This window comes from Miniopterus natalensis, chromosome 5, assembly GCF_054644295.1.
Source record: "Miniopterus natalensis isolate mMinNat1 chromosome 5, mMinNat1.hap1, whole genome shotgun sequence".
Taxonomy (NCBI): Eukaryota; Metazoa; Chordata; class Mammalia; order Chiroptera; family Miniopteridae; genus Miniopterus; species Miniopterus natalensis.
The window spans coordinates 6,739,504-6,754,316 of record NC_142085.1 but is presented as its reverse complement, the minus strand read 5'-3'; the positions used below and the strand labels follow the sequence as shown (position 1 = coordinate 6,754,316).

Here is a 14,813-nt window from a genome sequence, read left to right as displayed (position 1 = left end):
AGTGGTTTGCAGGGTCCCAGCCAGGACACCAGGGCGAGGCGGGGAAGGTGATGAAGATGACAAAGGGGGGGTGTGGACAGTGGGCCTCGGCTGGGAAACTGCCCCGTCGGAAGCTCCCCTTGGGTTCTACACTCCTGCCCCACTTCACATTTTACAAGGGGCTGGTGTGAGTCTCACGATATTGCTGTAAAGCAGGCTGGGTGAGGCGGGCTCCTTGGCCGTTTTCACACACGAGGTGCGTCTGTACCTCTGAGCCTCTGTTGCCGTGCCTGGTGATACAGCTGGAAAAGGTGAGGAAGAATAGTCTGCGTCAGAGAGGAAGGAACGGAGGGAAGGAACAGAGACGCCCAAGAAAGCACAGCGAGAGTCTCAGCTCGCAGAAGGAAACATCACCTGTGTCCCAGGACTCTTACTTCACTTTGCTTTCTCACTGTAAAAATGTGGTGTTTTAGCATGTGATAAGCTGTATCTATTTTTTAAGTTAAGTAGATATATAAACTTCAGACTCTGTGAACTGACTTAATTAAATCTCACTAGTTAATTACTATGGTTACTTGGAATTTGGAGAATTTAAGTTTTAAGGTTTTCTTTTAACAACAAAAAAACCTCTGACGCCATATGATGTGGGCTCATGACCTTGGGGCTCAGAACTGTTGTTCACCTAGTGCCTAAACACAGAGTAACTTATCCCTGCACCTTAACACTCATCCTTCAGCCAGAGAGTGAGCAAAACGGGCTTTTCAAAATTTGGTGACATACACGTTAGATCACACCTCTGGCAGTGCCAAAGTTTACCATTTTCAACACCAATGGCAGTTTCGGAAGATTCTTGGCCTACATTCACGTGGTAAAATAGAGATGTCAAGAAGCTTACCATTAAAATGTTATAATTTAAATTACAATTTAAATCCAGTTATTTACTTAACAAAAAGTGTGCCAAGGATTTCCCGCACACCGTCGGCAGATGGCCGGCGGTGGTGACTCTCCTCAGCAGCACCGACAGTTTTGGCTGTAGTGGGGGCTTCCTGTGCTTTGTGGGGTGGTTAGCAGTATCCCAGCTGCCACCTAGTAGATGTTCCCTCCCCCACTGAGACAACCAAAAATGTCTGCAGACATTGCAAGTGCCCTCTCAGGTCAAAACTGCCCCCTCCCCACTGAACGCTGGTCCAAGGCAGTTTCTCCCCTTTACACCATGCGGCTCTCACTCTGAGCCCCCGTGGAGGCTAAGACGCATTTCACAAAAGCTCCGTTGGTTTGGACAATTTTCTGCCAGACTGCAGTGATAGATCCCCCTGCTGTTTTAACACAAAAGACCTCAAGGAGCGCAGACCTATAAGCTGGTCTGTAGCAACTGTGGGTCCTTCTTGCTCACAGGACCAGCGAAGGTGCTTGGCAGGGCTTCGCGGTGGGAAAGCGTTTCTGCTCATCTGAGGGGCATCCAGGAGGCATGTGCAATTCCTTTTGTCTCGGGAGAAGGGACTGAGACGTGTCAGAGTGCTCAGTCTCATTTTCATATAGATAATGTAGAGCTGTTTCAGATCTAGGCATTGTGACAGGGCTTACCTCAGTTTCCCTAGAGATATTTTGATGAAAGTGTGCATCATTTTAAGGCCAAATGGAGTTGGAGTAAAAATAATCCCCTAAACCATGTGATTCATAGTCTCTGGCTCAGGCGACGGTTGATTTCCCTGCCCTGTAACACCTTGCTGCCTTAGTGTCTGGGGAAAGAGGAGCCACTGGCTCATGCTCCTGAGCAGGTTCTTCCACTTGAGGCGAAGCAAGTTTTTTTCCATAAGATACTTGACACAGCAGAAAGAGTAGGTCTTAGGCTTCTTTCATGCTGAAGGTTTCCGTTTTCAGAACGAAAGCTGTGCGCTTTCTTGCCCTGGTTGCTTTCAGCCGTCTCGCCGTGAAGCAGAGGCTCTGGGACGCTGGTCAGTGGGAGTGGGGGGTCGGCCAACCTCAGCCCATGGGGCTACCCTCTGTCCATTCCTGTGTGTCTTGGCCATCTCCTTGTGTAGCACCACTTCCACGACTCTCTCCTTCCCTCTCCGAGGTGCCCCCGCCCTGGCTCTCAGGGGCACCAATGAGGGCTTCTGGCTGCAGGTGGGCCTCAGAGCCTTGAGTCTACACCGAGGAGTCCCCAGTGATGAAGGAATTTGCAGGAGGGACTGGGAGGGGGGTGAGAAAACACATATGACTCCTGCTCTATAATTTCTGCATGCGTAGGATAGATGGAACAGGGATTTTTTTAACAAATGTGAATATTATTGTCCCTTTAGCCCAGGAAAGCTTTTCATTCCAGTCAGAAATCTTCCCTCAGGCCCAAGCATCGCTTAGAGGACAGCACACTGGGCAAGGGTTGGAACTGGTCAGACGCTGAGGGTGGAGCCAGGTCCTTTTCACTGTCGCTCGTGGAGGTTGAAGGGGCTCCGGGTTATGTCTGCAGAGCCACTGGGACCCTCGGAGCGAGCTGCCGAATGCATCAGCGCTGCAGCCTCACTTAGCTACGTGGTGTTTTCTCCTGTCTTGTTCCAGGGAAGATGGTGGATTTCCCGGGGTACAGCCTGTCCGGGGCGGCTGCCTCCTTCCTCTTCGTACTGCTCAGCATGAAGCAGGCAGGTAGGACGCCCCCTCTGTGTGCCTGACCTTCCCAGAGACCCCCTCCGGGGCAGAAGTCTAAGTTCATAGGGCTAGGACACTCTTAAGAGTGGGGCCCAGGGGCCAAACACTTGTGTTCCACAAAGGGCCCCTCCACTTCCCGCTGTGTTACCTTCAGACAGTTGCTTGAGTACCTTCTGCCTTAGTTTTCTCAGCTTTATGATGAGAAAAACAACATACCTACATCCCACAGACCAGCACGGGCCTGCACAGGCCTGCACGGGCCTGCACGGGCCTGCACGGGCATTAAGAGAAGTGAGGCTGTGCTCAGGAAACACCCCAGTCAGTGCCTGGAACACGTTAAAGCACTCCGCATCCTTCTGCTTCTGTGCAAGGCAGCACTTAGGGCTAGACAAATGCATTGTACCATAAATTAAGTAACATAAAAACACTTGGAAATAACTAGGAGAGACTTCCTGTAAATGGACTTGGAAATCTCGGGGGCTGAATTTTGTTGATCACAATGTTGTACTTTGAAAAAGGATTATGAGAATTCAGTGTCAGCGGGTAATGTCCGAGCCCCAAGGAACTGCAGCGTGGCAAAGCAGGCAAAGCAGTGGCCAGGGCACCAGAAGGCATGGGCCGCAGACAGGGTGCTGCCAGGAACTTGGGGGGGGTGAGGCTGCCCTGTGCTCTGGGCAGTGCGGTTCTCACCTGTGAAAGCAGCCGACCAGCTGGGATCGCCAGTTCTGGCTGCTCACTGACTCCATCAGCAAAGAAGCAAGCCGGCTCCACTTACCTTCCGTGGCGACCTTCCGAGTAGCATCTGTGTGACACTGAACACTAAGCAAGGCGAGGCTCCTCCTAAGGAGGATCTGCCCAAAGTCCTTACCACACTTTAGGCTGAGAAAGACATGATACACAGCATATGAAATTATTAAGCATAATAACAGAGTTATTAAACATCTCAACTTGCAGGCAACCACAAAGAGGTCAACCATGACTGGTCTGATCGGAGGGCTCAGACTCTCGACAAATCACTGCCCTTAATGCACCACAAAATCTCCTCATAAAAACTGCCTCGGGCACTAGCCCCAGGAACTGGAGTCCCGCCTGCTCCAGACCAGAAAAGAGAGAGAGAAAACAAGCAAACAAACAAAAACCCCAAACCCCTCAGTTTTTTACCTGGGACAAGAGCAACCCTGAAAAGTTGAAAAATCCATTGAGTAAGTTTAGTTCCTAACTTTTTAAGAAAATTGATTGCAATGTCAGTCACTAACAATACAAAGTGAAATCACTAACTGTAAAATAAATCACTATAAAATATAAAATAAATCAGTAATAAAGCTCTCTATTTTTTTAAAAAAATATATCTTTATTGACTTCAGAGAGAGGAAAGGAGATGGAGAGAGAGAGAGAAACATCAATGATGAGAGTCATTGATTGACTGCAGCCCCCAACCCGGGCATGTGCCCTGACCGGGAATCGAACCCTGATCGCCTGGATCCCAGGTCGAGCTCAACCGCTGAGCCGCGCCCGGCCGGGCAATAAAGCTCTCTATTAAAAATGGATTTACACATTAACTTCTCTGAGAATAAAAACAACCCAGAGATGATGGTTTCAGTACTTTAAAGATGAAGAAATTGAGATTCCAAATCTCAGCTCCCACTGTTTTGCAGACGACTTCAGGGCGGAGGGCCCCGCCGGCCCGGTCCTGGCCAGGGTCGGGGAGGAGGCCCTGCTCACCTGCCGGCTCCTGCCCGAGAGGCCCGCGGGGCGCCTGGAGGTGCGGTGGTACCGCTCGGGGCCCGGCGCGCCCGCGCTGCTCGCGCGCTGGGACGGGGCGGCGGCCGAGGTGCGGGCCCCGGGGCCCCCGGGCCGCGTGCAGTGGGTGGCGGGCGGCCTGGCCCGCGGCGCGGCGGCCCTGCGGCTGCGCGACATCCGGCCGGCGGACGGCGGGCAGTACTGGTGCCGTTTCCAGGAGGGGAGCCGCCGCGCGGAAGCCAGCCTGCTGCTCAGGGTGGCGCGTGAGTATCGGGGAGGGCCTGGGGCCTGTGAATCCGCGGGGCGCTCGCGGGCTGCTCGGAGCCCCCTCGGGCATCGGGCGCTTCCCGCGGCCCGCCCTGCGCCCCGGCGGCGCACGCGAGCGGCGCGCCCAGGCTTAGCCCGCGCGGCTGGCTGGTCCTGGCCGTCACTTAGACCCCGGGACATGCGGTCATTAGGGGTGTTGCTGAGACGGCCTCTGTGCCGCACCCGAGCGGGGGGCCGGCTGGCCGCTTGGCGTTGCTGCCCGGGGAGCTGGCCGGCCCCTGCCCAGCACCGGTGCGCGCGGCCGGGGTGCGAGCACCTCCCTCGCGCGCCGCCCCCAGCGAGGAAGCCGGCGGCGGGCGGGCCGCGGCCAAGGGCGGGGGCGCCGGGGGGCGCGGGCTGGGCTCGGGGAGGGGGGCCCCCAAGGCGGCTCCGCCCGACGCTGTGTGTCGCTTCGGGGCGAGGGGTCCCTGAAGAAAGGGCGCGTCTTTAGGGAAAACAAACAGCTGCGGTAAACTCCCAGACGGCTCGCAGGTGAGAACCCCCGCGCCGGAGGGAACGCCGGGCACACGCCTCCGCTTCACCGGGGAAGCAGTTCCCGGGAGATGGCGCAGAGCCGGGCTGCCCTGCGGCCGCTTTACTGCCCGGGGGCTGTCTCCCAGCACCTTTCTAAAACACACTCGGAACTGCGAGGCTTGTTGTTACCATGTTCGAGGCGAGTCAAGATGGTGAAAGGACCCTTGTGTCTCCGAGACGCGGCGGGGGCGCCCACTGGGGTGCTTCGCTGCCAGGGGCGTTTGAAAGCAAGCCGCACATTTTCCTGGGCTCCAGCTGAAGGCCTGGGCCTCGGTCACCCAGCAAGTCTCAGAGACAGAATTCCCGTTTAGGAAACATGTAGTCCCCTTTGTCTGGGTTGGAGAGTTGTGCTGAATAGAGAAAGAATTTCAACATTATGGAAAACTAGGATTCCACAAAAACATTTTCCCACTGAGTGGAATATTTAGATACAGGGACTCCTCGTGGAGCCTCCCCTTTTACACACCCAGGTACCTCATAGCACCCCAAGACCACAACCACCAACAAAGCAGATGGGAAGAACAGGCCCCATGGAGGTGATTTCAGACTTTACATTAAACAGTCTGTTTAAATTGGAGTCAGGATATCATCCAAAATGTCAAAGTGAAAACACTGTAAAGGACATAAAATTATATTCTTATTTCCAAATGTCCTTGATAGTGAAATGCCTTAGTATGTGCTTCTTGCCCCCTCCCCCCCACCCCATCTCAGAGACACATCCATTTTGAATCACCTTGAGCACAATAATATCAAGATGAAAAGGCAGAGTTTGCCGCTAGGGTGAGTTCATGAATAAATTATAAAACATCTTTGCTTACTAGAGACACAAGCCAGATGTCCTATGCCCTTTTCTCTTATTCTCCTGCCTGGATCCAAAGAAAAATATTGCTTATGTGCTAAAATGTAAAGATCCAGACGGGGGAACAAGCACTGTGCACGACATCTCCAATTGGAATGGAAAGAAGACGGGAACCGTTTTTGCTCCCCAGGCCCATGAATTTCTACTCTCTCCCTAGACCAGTGCCGCTGGGATCTCAGTCTCTATGATTTGTGCCTCCACAGGCCCTGAACCTCAGGGCTATGTCTTCCCTCCACAGGTCTGGGGTCTGCCCCTCACATCCACATGGAGGGGTCCGTGGAAGGAGAGATCCAGCTTGTGTGCACTGCGGACCACTGGTTCCCAGAGCCCCAGGTTTACTGGAAAGATGCCGCGGGAGAGAAGCTGCTGACTCTGTCTGAGTACCACATCCAGGACGAAGGTGGCCTGTTCCATGTGGAAGCCAGGCTCGTGGTCAGGGATGCCTCGGCAGGGACTGTGTCCTGCCTCATCTACAGCCCTCTCCTCGCCAAGGAGATGGAATCAGTCTTCTCCATCCCAGGTCAGTGCTCAGCTCCTAGAACCCAGGAGCTCAGATCAGCAGGCGAGGTTCCAGGGACTGTTCCATAGCACCTAACATGTTTTTAATCAAGAAAATTATCTAACATTTAATAGTTTGTGTTGAAAGCTATAAAACATTTATGACTGAAAATATACCGCTATAGTTTGATTGAATTGCTATCGCTAATGATGTTGCAGTTCTTTCCAAGTTCAAGATTTTCTTTACTCACAAGTATGCATGACATTGTAAAGGAAATAAAACTATATTCTTTCAACAGAAATGTTTTCTTATGTGGTATTGGGACAACTGCTTTCAGGAACCTGTCATAGGAAGAGAGTCAAAGATGGAGACAACTATGTATACAGTAGCACCCTAATTGTAGCCTCTTTGACAAATAGCAATGGAAACAACAGCCCAAGCACCCCAATACAACAGTGGAGTGTTAGGTGTCTTACGCTACTATACATTATAGCAACGATGAAAAATAGTATTTTCAAAATATTTTAATGGTTGAAAAAATTCCTCATGATGGACTACTTAATGGTAAAGATTACATCTGTCTGTCACCTATCTATAACTAGGCATTTCCAATTGTGTAAAGATTTTTTTTTTGGATGCCATGTATACTTAGATATAAGGACATAAGTACACAGTTATTCTTATTGTTATCCATGGGTATAGAAAAAATTGAAGTAAATGCTACGTGTCAATATTAAAATAACACACACGTGTTTGATGTCTGAATTTGGAGTTGTAGGTGATAATGGTCCCTGTCCGTGCATTTGTAAAAAGAACGTATTATGAGGTAGAACTGAGAGCATTTTTGTTGTGCAGAGAAAAGGAAAAACAGTGCAGCCATCAGGTGGAAAAGAACCAATAGTTTTCTGTTTTTCTACATTTAATTTCTTTTTTATGAATCCAGATTTCCAATGAAATGTAGGACTTGCTTTTATTTTTGTGAAATATTTTATCTGTTTCCTTAGAACAAATTCCTTACTTAATGTGTCATTCTCATTTTTCCCCAGAGAAACTCCAGTCTGAGTTGGGTAAGTAGCCAGCGCCCATGGGTGTGGACGAGGCCCTGTGTTCCCTGAGGGACACGGGGCCCCTGGGCCCAGCTGCTCAGCCCCCGAGACACCGTGATATCCCCACGAGAACCGAGAACCGAGGCCTGACTTTCCCAAATCCCATCTGCAGTTAGTACCAGTGGGGACCCGCAGAGCACAGGCCTCCACGGCCCCCTTTAGCACATTTGCACAGGGCTACCTGTCACTCTCAGGGTTTAGGGAGCCCAGGTGAGCCTTGGATGGACACCCGTAAGGGGCACAAACAAATCTGCCTGTTGGGTGGGAGGAAAGGGAGCTGCCCTCGGAGCACCTAGAGGATGGCACAGGACCGCTGGTGGGCCCTGTAGTCCCTCTGAAAGTATTTCTAGTGTGAGTGAGGGCAGTGTCATCACGGTAACCTGATGTCCCCAGGCCCCCCCCCGCCTGGTGCTCCTGACCTCATCCCCGCCACAGGTTGCTGACCCAGCAGCAGTCTGGGACCCTGGGCTGCCTGCGCTGATAACTCTCCATTTTTGTTTGTTTTATGTTTTTCTTTTTTACTTAATAGTTGGACTGCAGGTATTTTACTGTACCTAAGAGAAGTGGTTTAAAAATAACCAGTTGATATTTGAACCTCTTTTGGTTTCTCCTCTCTGTGGCCTCTTCTCCCAGCCAGACCGCCAGCCTGCGCCCTGCGCAGATGCATGTGAACTTGTGTCCCTCCTCTCCCATCACACCCTGCTCTCCCCGTCACCTGTTACGGGAGTGTGTGCGCACCTGTGTGCACAGTAGGTGAGCTTCAGAACACTCCTGTGCCCGTGTAGGATTTTGTGAAGAAAATCAGGGTGGCAAACACTCTCCAATACTTCCCAGAGTTTAATGTGACACTTTGGACCCCACTGGGCCATAAAGAGGGAAGGGCCTCAGGAAGTTCAAAGGTAAGCCCACAATCTGAGGAGGCTGCGCACCTGTGAGCCTTACCTTCCAAGCTGGCTCCCTTCCTGTGTGGGCAACATCCACTCACGATCTGATAGAAACCTTAACCAGCAGAGCTTGTTAGCTACAGGTCAGGAAGCCACACCAGTGTGTGGGGCAGGTTGGCACTTGGCTGTCCTTTAGGAAGATTTTAGGTGAAGAGTCACTGCTCTGAATTATCTGAACCAATCCACGTGTTCACTGGGGTCCCAGCACGCAGAATACAGTCCAATGCCGTGACCTGGGACACACTAAGTTTGCTGACCTGGGACACACTAAGTAGATGGGCAGACGGGCTTCCCAGGGCTCCGAGTCTGTGTGGGGAGGAGGGCTGTGCCCTCAGGGGCTCAGGGTGGGCTGCCCACGGAGGAGGCGGGAGCTTCCTAGCTGCCTCCTTGTTGTCCTCGGGAACTGGGTCTCAGAGGCAAAGGGCAGCTGGCAAACCGGCCCCTCTCTGGAAGCCCTGAGACTGAAACCCCAGTCCCACTCTGGCTGATAATGTTGTTGGTTTATAAAAATAATGGCTAGTAAAATATTAATTATATGCTGAGCACTATGCTAAGTGCTTTACAGGAAGTTTTTTCCTTATGATAATTATAAAGGTTAATGGATTTGTCCTCATTTTGCAGTTGGGAGATAACCTTAGAGACATATGTGGTTTGCCAAAATCCACCAAGAAATTGTGATGTTTGCTTTCTAATCTGTCTGATTTACGAGTGCAAGCTCTTAATCATTTAGGTGCAATTTAAGGAAATCGTTGGTTCCTAGTTTCCTCATCTTTAGAATGAACATGTTGAATTTAATCTCTAAGGTGTCAGGGTCTAAGAGTGTTGATGTGATATGATATAACATAATACGCTATAATACAATTTAGCATATTGGGGAATGAGACAGCCCACTTAACTGAATCTGCTGATTCAATGAGGATTATATGTCATGACGATGAGATTATCAGGTTTCAAGGAATGAGTGTGTAAGTCCGTGTGCTTCACTCTCCGAAAGGATTTAAATTTTCAGTGGATATTCTGAAGGCATTTCAGGAGCATACATCCAATGCTCAAAACTAAAACAAAACAATAAATGTGAACACAAATTATGTGTGAGGTTGTGTACAAACCCATGTGGAAAAGATTATGTAGAGCTTCCCTCAAAGAGCTTACTCTACTAGAAAATCTGTTATAAAAGGAGGCTGCAGGACTTTCCCCAGGACTTTAGACTGCGTTTTCACATGGATTCTGGAGAACAGCAGTTTCACTTATCTATAGCACACCTGAATAATTAAATCTCCAAACACATATTTTGCTTTCTTTAGTTTCCATTAAAATTAGTTTTAGCTCTTAGTTAACCTGTGCCTGGCAGGGTAATCCAGTTTGATCTACACCATGGGCCATGAACAGGGGAAAACCCTCATATGGTAACAGAGAAGGAGAAACAATATGTTTTGCTGAGTAATTTACTGTAAGACACACGGGCGGAGAAATAGCAGCAAACTAACCCCTACATCACCTTTTCGTTAAAAAATTTAAAAAGCATGGTTGGTATGCAGCCTTATACTGGTTATATTAGTTTCAGGTGTACAATACAGTGATTGAACATTTTTATACCTTACAATGTGATCACCCCACTAATTCTAATAATTATTTGTTCACTTTTTTGACTCTTCTTACATTTGTTTTTAGATTTTAACAGATACATGTTGTTTTAGGTAAAACTGAAGGACAAAACATAGAAAATGCTGGAAGTAACTGGAAGTCTAATTTTAGCTGGGATAGAAGGGGATAATCTGAAAATTGGAATTGTGTCGACAGTGAGATTAGTCTTAAGAGAAATACCAGCAGGTTTTGAATAATTACATGATGAGGATATTTTTGCCTTTGGTTATTGACTCCCATCCAGATTTCTGATATAAGTGATCATAACATATGTGAAAGCGTTCCAACCAATTGATAGAAAAGGATGGTTCTTAGTTTAGAATAGAAGAGAAATGGCGTGGCCGCCACCACGGGGAACCGGAGGTGTAGTGCCTTGGGTCCAGGACCGCCGTTGGAGAGAATGGAGAGAAAACCTCCATCCTCCAAAATGGGAAGATCAGACTCCGGTTGTGGCTTCATCTTCATTTTACATTCTGTATTTTGCCAACTGCCCCCAATTCTTGATCTTATTTTTCTCAAAATCATCTGTGGACATTGAACTGGGTATGTGTTTAAAGCTCCACGTACGTGGACATTGGGGAACTGAAAGTTGATGGCAGGATATGACTTATAAGGTATCATGAAATCGGAGCAGGGGAAGGTTTCTTTGTACTTCATTACCAAAACCCACTGGAAACTCGTTTTCACCCCTCCCCCTCGTCAAGGCAGAGGGTGGGATTTGCTCTTGTGCCCTCAGGTCTCCCAGTCCGCATGCCTCTGCTCACACTGCATGGTCATCCAAGAGCTTTATACAGATAATTTTAATTCCTGAGCAGCCTCATGATTTTGATACAGATATGTTTATAGTTTGTTTTACAGAAACTGAGGCGTACACCAATTAAGTGTTGGTAAGGTCATGTAGATGTGAAGTGGTAAAATATTAATTGTATTCTAGGGGTTTTAATCGGGAAATTATTTTATTGCGCTGTAACCTAAATGCAGTTATAGTTAGGGGCAGGTGAGGGGCTTTGTTAGTGATTTTTTTCAGACGGACACACATGATGAGGTGGTTTGGCCTTGAGCAGGGATGCCCTCTATCCTGATTACACTAAGCTTCCCCCTCTCCAGAGGATAACCTTGAGATCTGAGCTCCGCTGGGATGCTGGTGGATTCTAAACTCCACCTGAGATGCTCTTGCTGATGACAGTTTTTGCTCCATTTTGAGTCTTTTGTTGTGTTTTGTCTATTTTTTTAATAGCTTCCTTAAAAGTGATTGGGCCTTCCCAGCCCCTTCTCGTCAGAGTGGGAGAAGACATACAGTTCACCTGCTCCCTGTCCCCCAAGGCTAATGCACGGAGCATGGAGGTGAGGTGGGTCCGATCCCACCGTTATCCTGCTGTTTATGTGTATATGGCTGGAGAACACCTGTCTGCAGAGCAGATGGCAGAATATAGGGGGAGGACAGTGTTGGTGACTGATGCCATCGGCGAGGGGAGACTGACCCTGCGGATACACGATGCCAGGACCTCAGACGATGGGCAGTACCGGTGCCTTTTTGAAAAAGATGGTGTCTACCAGGAGAACAGCTTGGATCTGAAGGTAGTAGGTAAGGATTCTAGATGGATGTTTTGGTTTCTACTACTTCCGTGTGGTAGTTCTAGAGAATTTACCTGGCATCTGACATTTTCTTAACGTCCATTCACTCATCAAATTTGTATTGAGCCCGCTGATGTGCAGTAACTGCTGCAGGTCCTTAATGCCCACAAGCTCAAATGGGCCATATTTAATTCTGTGGCTACAGAATTGCTACCCTTCCCAGGATCTCCATAAAGTGATCATCCATTTAGTGAAATTTGAGAATTTTTCTCCATAACTTTACACAGGACTCACTGTTTCACAGGGTGTTATCAAAATTCTGCAAAATGTGTTGTTCCTGGGAGGTATAATGATTTGAAGATTAAACTAGACCCACATATAAACAAAAATAATAGACGCTGACAGTGTCGGCAGGGTGAAGGAGGAAGGACAGCATTGCTCCCTGCCCCATAATTGCCGCAGTCTATATTTGTGAATGAAAATGGATTTTCCAAAACTAGCAAATGCCATTGAAGACGTAGGCCAACATCTTGGATACTGTACTTGGTTCTCCCATTGATTTTGTGTCTAAATTAATAAACACATTTACGGAATATCCACAGGAGCACATGTGGAGAAGTTGAATGGACTCTATCATTTTATGCCATAGGACATACATATAGGGTGTCCCCCCAAAATGTATACACACTTTAACAGCAGATAGCACAATTTTAAAAATAAAATGTATTTTAATAAGCACTGCCTTTATAATCATTCAGAGTGTGTGTGTACATTCTTGGGGGACACCCTGTATTTATAAGATTTTGATCTTGGAGGCTGTTCTCTCCTCACTCACTCACTCACTTCCTCGCCTGCTCAAATCATTTTGTTCTCAGGTACAGAAGAAAAAAGATTGGATTTGAAATTTATTGTATCCTTTAATCTGTCCCAGGATAATTTTAAAAATACAAAAAATGAAATAATAAAAATAAGCGAATAAAACAAAACACTGCTCCAGCTGGTCTCAGCCCTAAGTGGAGTATAACTCCCCCGTAAGCTTTGCTCTCTGCCTTCCCTGCCCATGTGGCCACCTGCAGAGACTGAGGTTTCCTGTCTTGATCTCTGTGCTGCAGGTCTGGGTTCCTCCCCGCGGATCACCCTGGAGGGACTGAGCGGGGGAGAAATGCGGCTGAGGTGCTCTTCAGAGGGGTGGTTCCCACAGCCCTGGGTGCAGTGGACGGACACGGAAGGAAAGACAGTGCCATCCCTTTCCGAGGTGCTGACTCAGGACAGCCACGAGCTGTTCCAGGTGGAGGCATTTCTACTGGTCACAAACAGCTCTGCTCTGAACGTCACCTGCTCCATCAGCAACCCCCTTCTTGGCGAGGAGAAAAGGGCAACTTTCTCTCTCTCAGGTTGGTGGTGCCATGTCATCCTCGGCTTTGGGAAGTAAATATGAAGACCAACCCAGGCGTTTTGTTTTTCTCATGGTGGGTTTTGTTCTGGATTAGAAACTAATTTTCCTAAACACCACCTTTATGGCTGGGGACTGGGTATTTTTACCCTTTGCCACCCTCGTTTTTCCAATGATTGTGGTAATATAACCGGAAAAGGGAAGGGTAAGAAATGTGTGTGTGTGAGGGTGTGAATGTATGTGAGCGGGTATATGTGTGTGAGTGTGTATGTGCATATATGTGAGTGGGCGCATGTGACTGGGTATGCGTGTGTGACTGTGACTGTGTGACTGTGTATGTGTGTGTGAATGTATGTGAGTGGGTATGTGTGTGCATGTATGGGAGTAGGTGCATGTGTGTGTGTGTCTGTGAAGAGCAAACAGTAAAGCAGCGTAAACTTCGAGTCTCTCCTCAGCTTCTGCAGAGCAGGGAGGAGCAGCCCAACTTCCTCCCCAAGGCCCGTTCTCAGCCTCCTCTCCAGTTCAGGAGTCGTTCAGATACAGTGGATTATCTTGAAATTTTCCTAGTTTTATGATTTACTGGGATTTTCGGGGTTTCATTTTAGACTCCAGGATGACTTTTTCATGGAAGATGCTGCTTATTCTGGGCTTGATTCTTTTGGTGGCTGTAGGCCTGGTCAAGTGGAAGAGCTGTAGCAAAGGTAAGGCAGGTAAAGAGAGACCCTGGAGCACACCGGGCAGTGGGAACCCCTCTTTCAGGAGTTGCCTATGGCAGTCATTCCGGAGCAGTCAGTAACCCATGAGCACGAGAGTCCACGACTTACATTCAGTAATGGGATCCGTGCTGAGTGAGGTCAGCGTTTACAGTGATGTTAGGAGCAAAAGAATTAAAAGACGACCATTTGATCCCCTAGTGCACATCCCCAAGTGCTCTAGTCAAGGGAGGGGAAGGAAAGAGGTGGCAGGCTGTGAGCCGAGACAGGCGAGATTTGCAGGCAGGCGTTTCGAGAGAACTTGAACTCCACGGTGACTTGCTCACTGGTGATGAAAGACTTCTCATGTACTGATGTGCCCTGGGAAGTTCTTCCACTTTCAACTTCTTATGTCACTGTAACATTTGTTTGCCTGTTTGGATGTTAATTTCATGAAATGAATATTTTTTAATACTTCACAATATTGCTTATTATCAGAACGGAATTTCTTTCCCTATAGTGAATGTGGCACTGGATCCAAATACAGCCGGCCCAGAACCGACCCTTTCTGAGAGAATGAGACGCGGGACCCATGGACAGTCCTGCAACCAGATGTCCCACAGAGATTTGACAGGCTGCTCCACGCTCTGGGCCAGGAAGGGTTCGCGTCAGGGAGGTGGTGCTGGGAGGTGAAGGCTGGGGACAGGACGGGGTGGGTCCTGGCTATTGCCAAGGACAGTGTTTTGTCACCTGAGAATGAGTGTGCGCAGTGGGTGGCTATGGACACGAGTACTGGGAATTACGTCTTCTCCAAGCCTCCTCTCCATGAAGATGCCCCAGGATGCGTCAGAATCCCCCTCGACTATGCCTGTGGATGGCTCTTCTTTTGTAACATG

At 48.8% G+C, this 14,813-nt stretch overlaps 1 protein-coding gene across 1 annotated transcript; it reads left to right on the top strand.

The window, feature by feature from the left end:
- Window positions 1-2,543: 2,543 nt before the first annotated feature.
- BTNL2 (butyrophilin like 2) lies at window positions 2,544-14,576 on the top strand. Its single transcript, XM_087817082.1, has 9 exons — window positions 2,544-2,622; window positions 4,281-4,628; window positions 6,303-6,584; window positions 7,610-7,630; window positions 11,495-11,842; window positions 12,945-13,226; window positions 13,831-13,920; window positions 14,177-14,183; window positions 14,438-14,576. The coding sequence occupies exons 1-9, from the start codon at window positions 2,544-2,546 to the stop codon at window positions 14,487-14,489; spliced, it is 1,509 nt and encodes a 502-aa protein (XP_087673208.1). The 3' UTR covers window positions 14,490-14,576.
- Window positions 14,577-14,813: the final 237 nt, after the last annotated feature.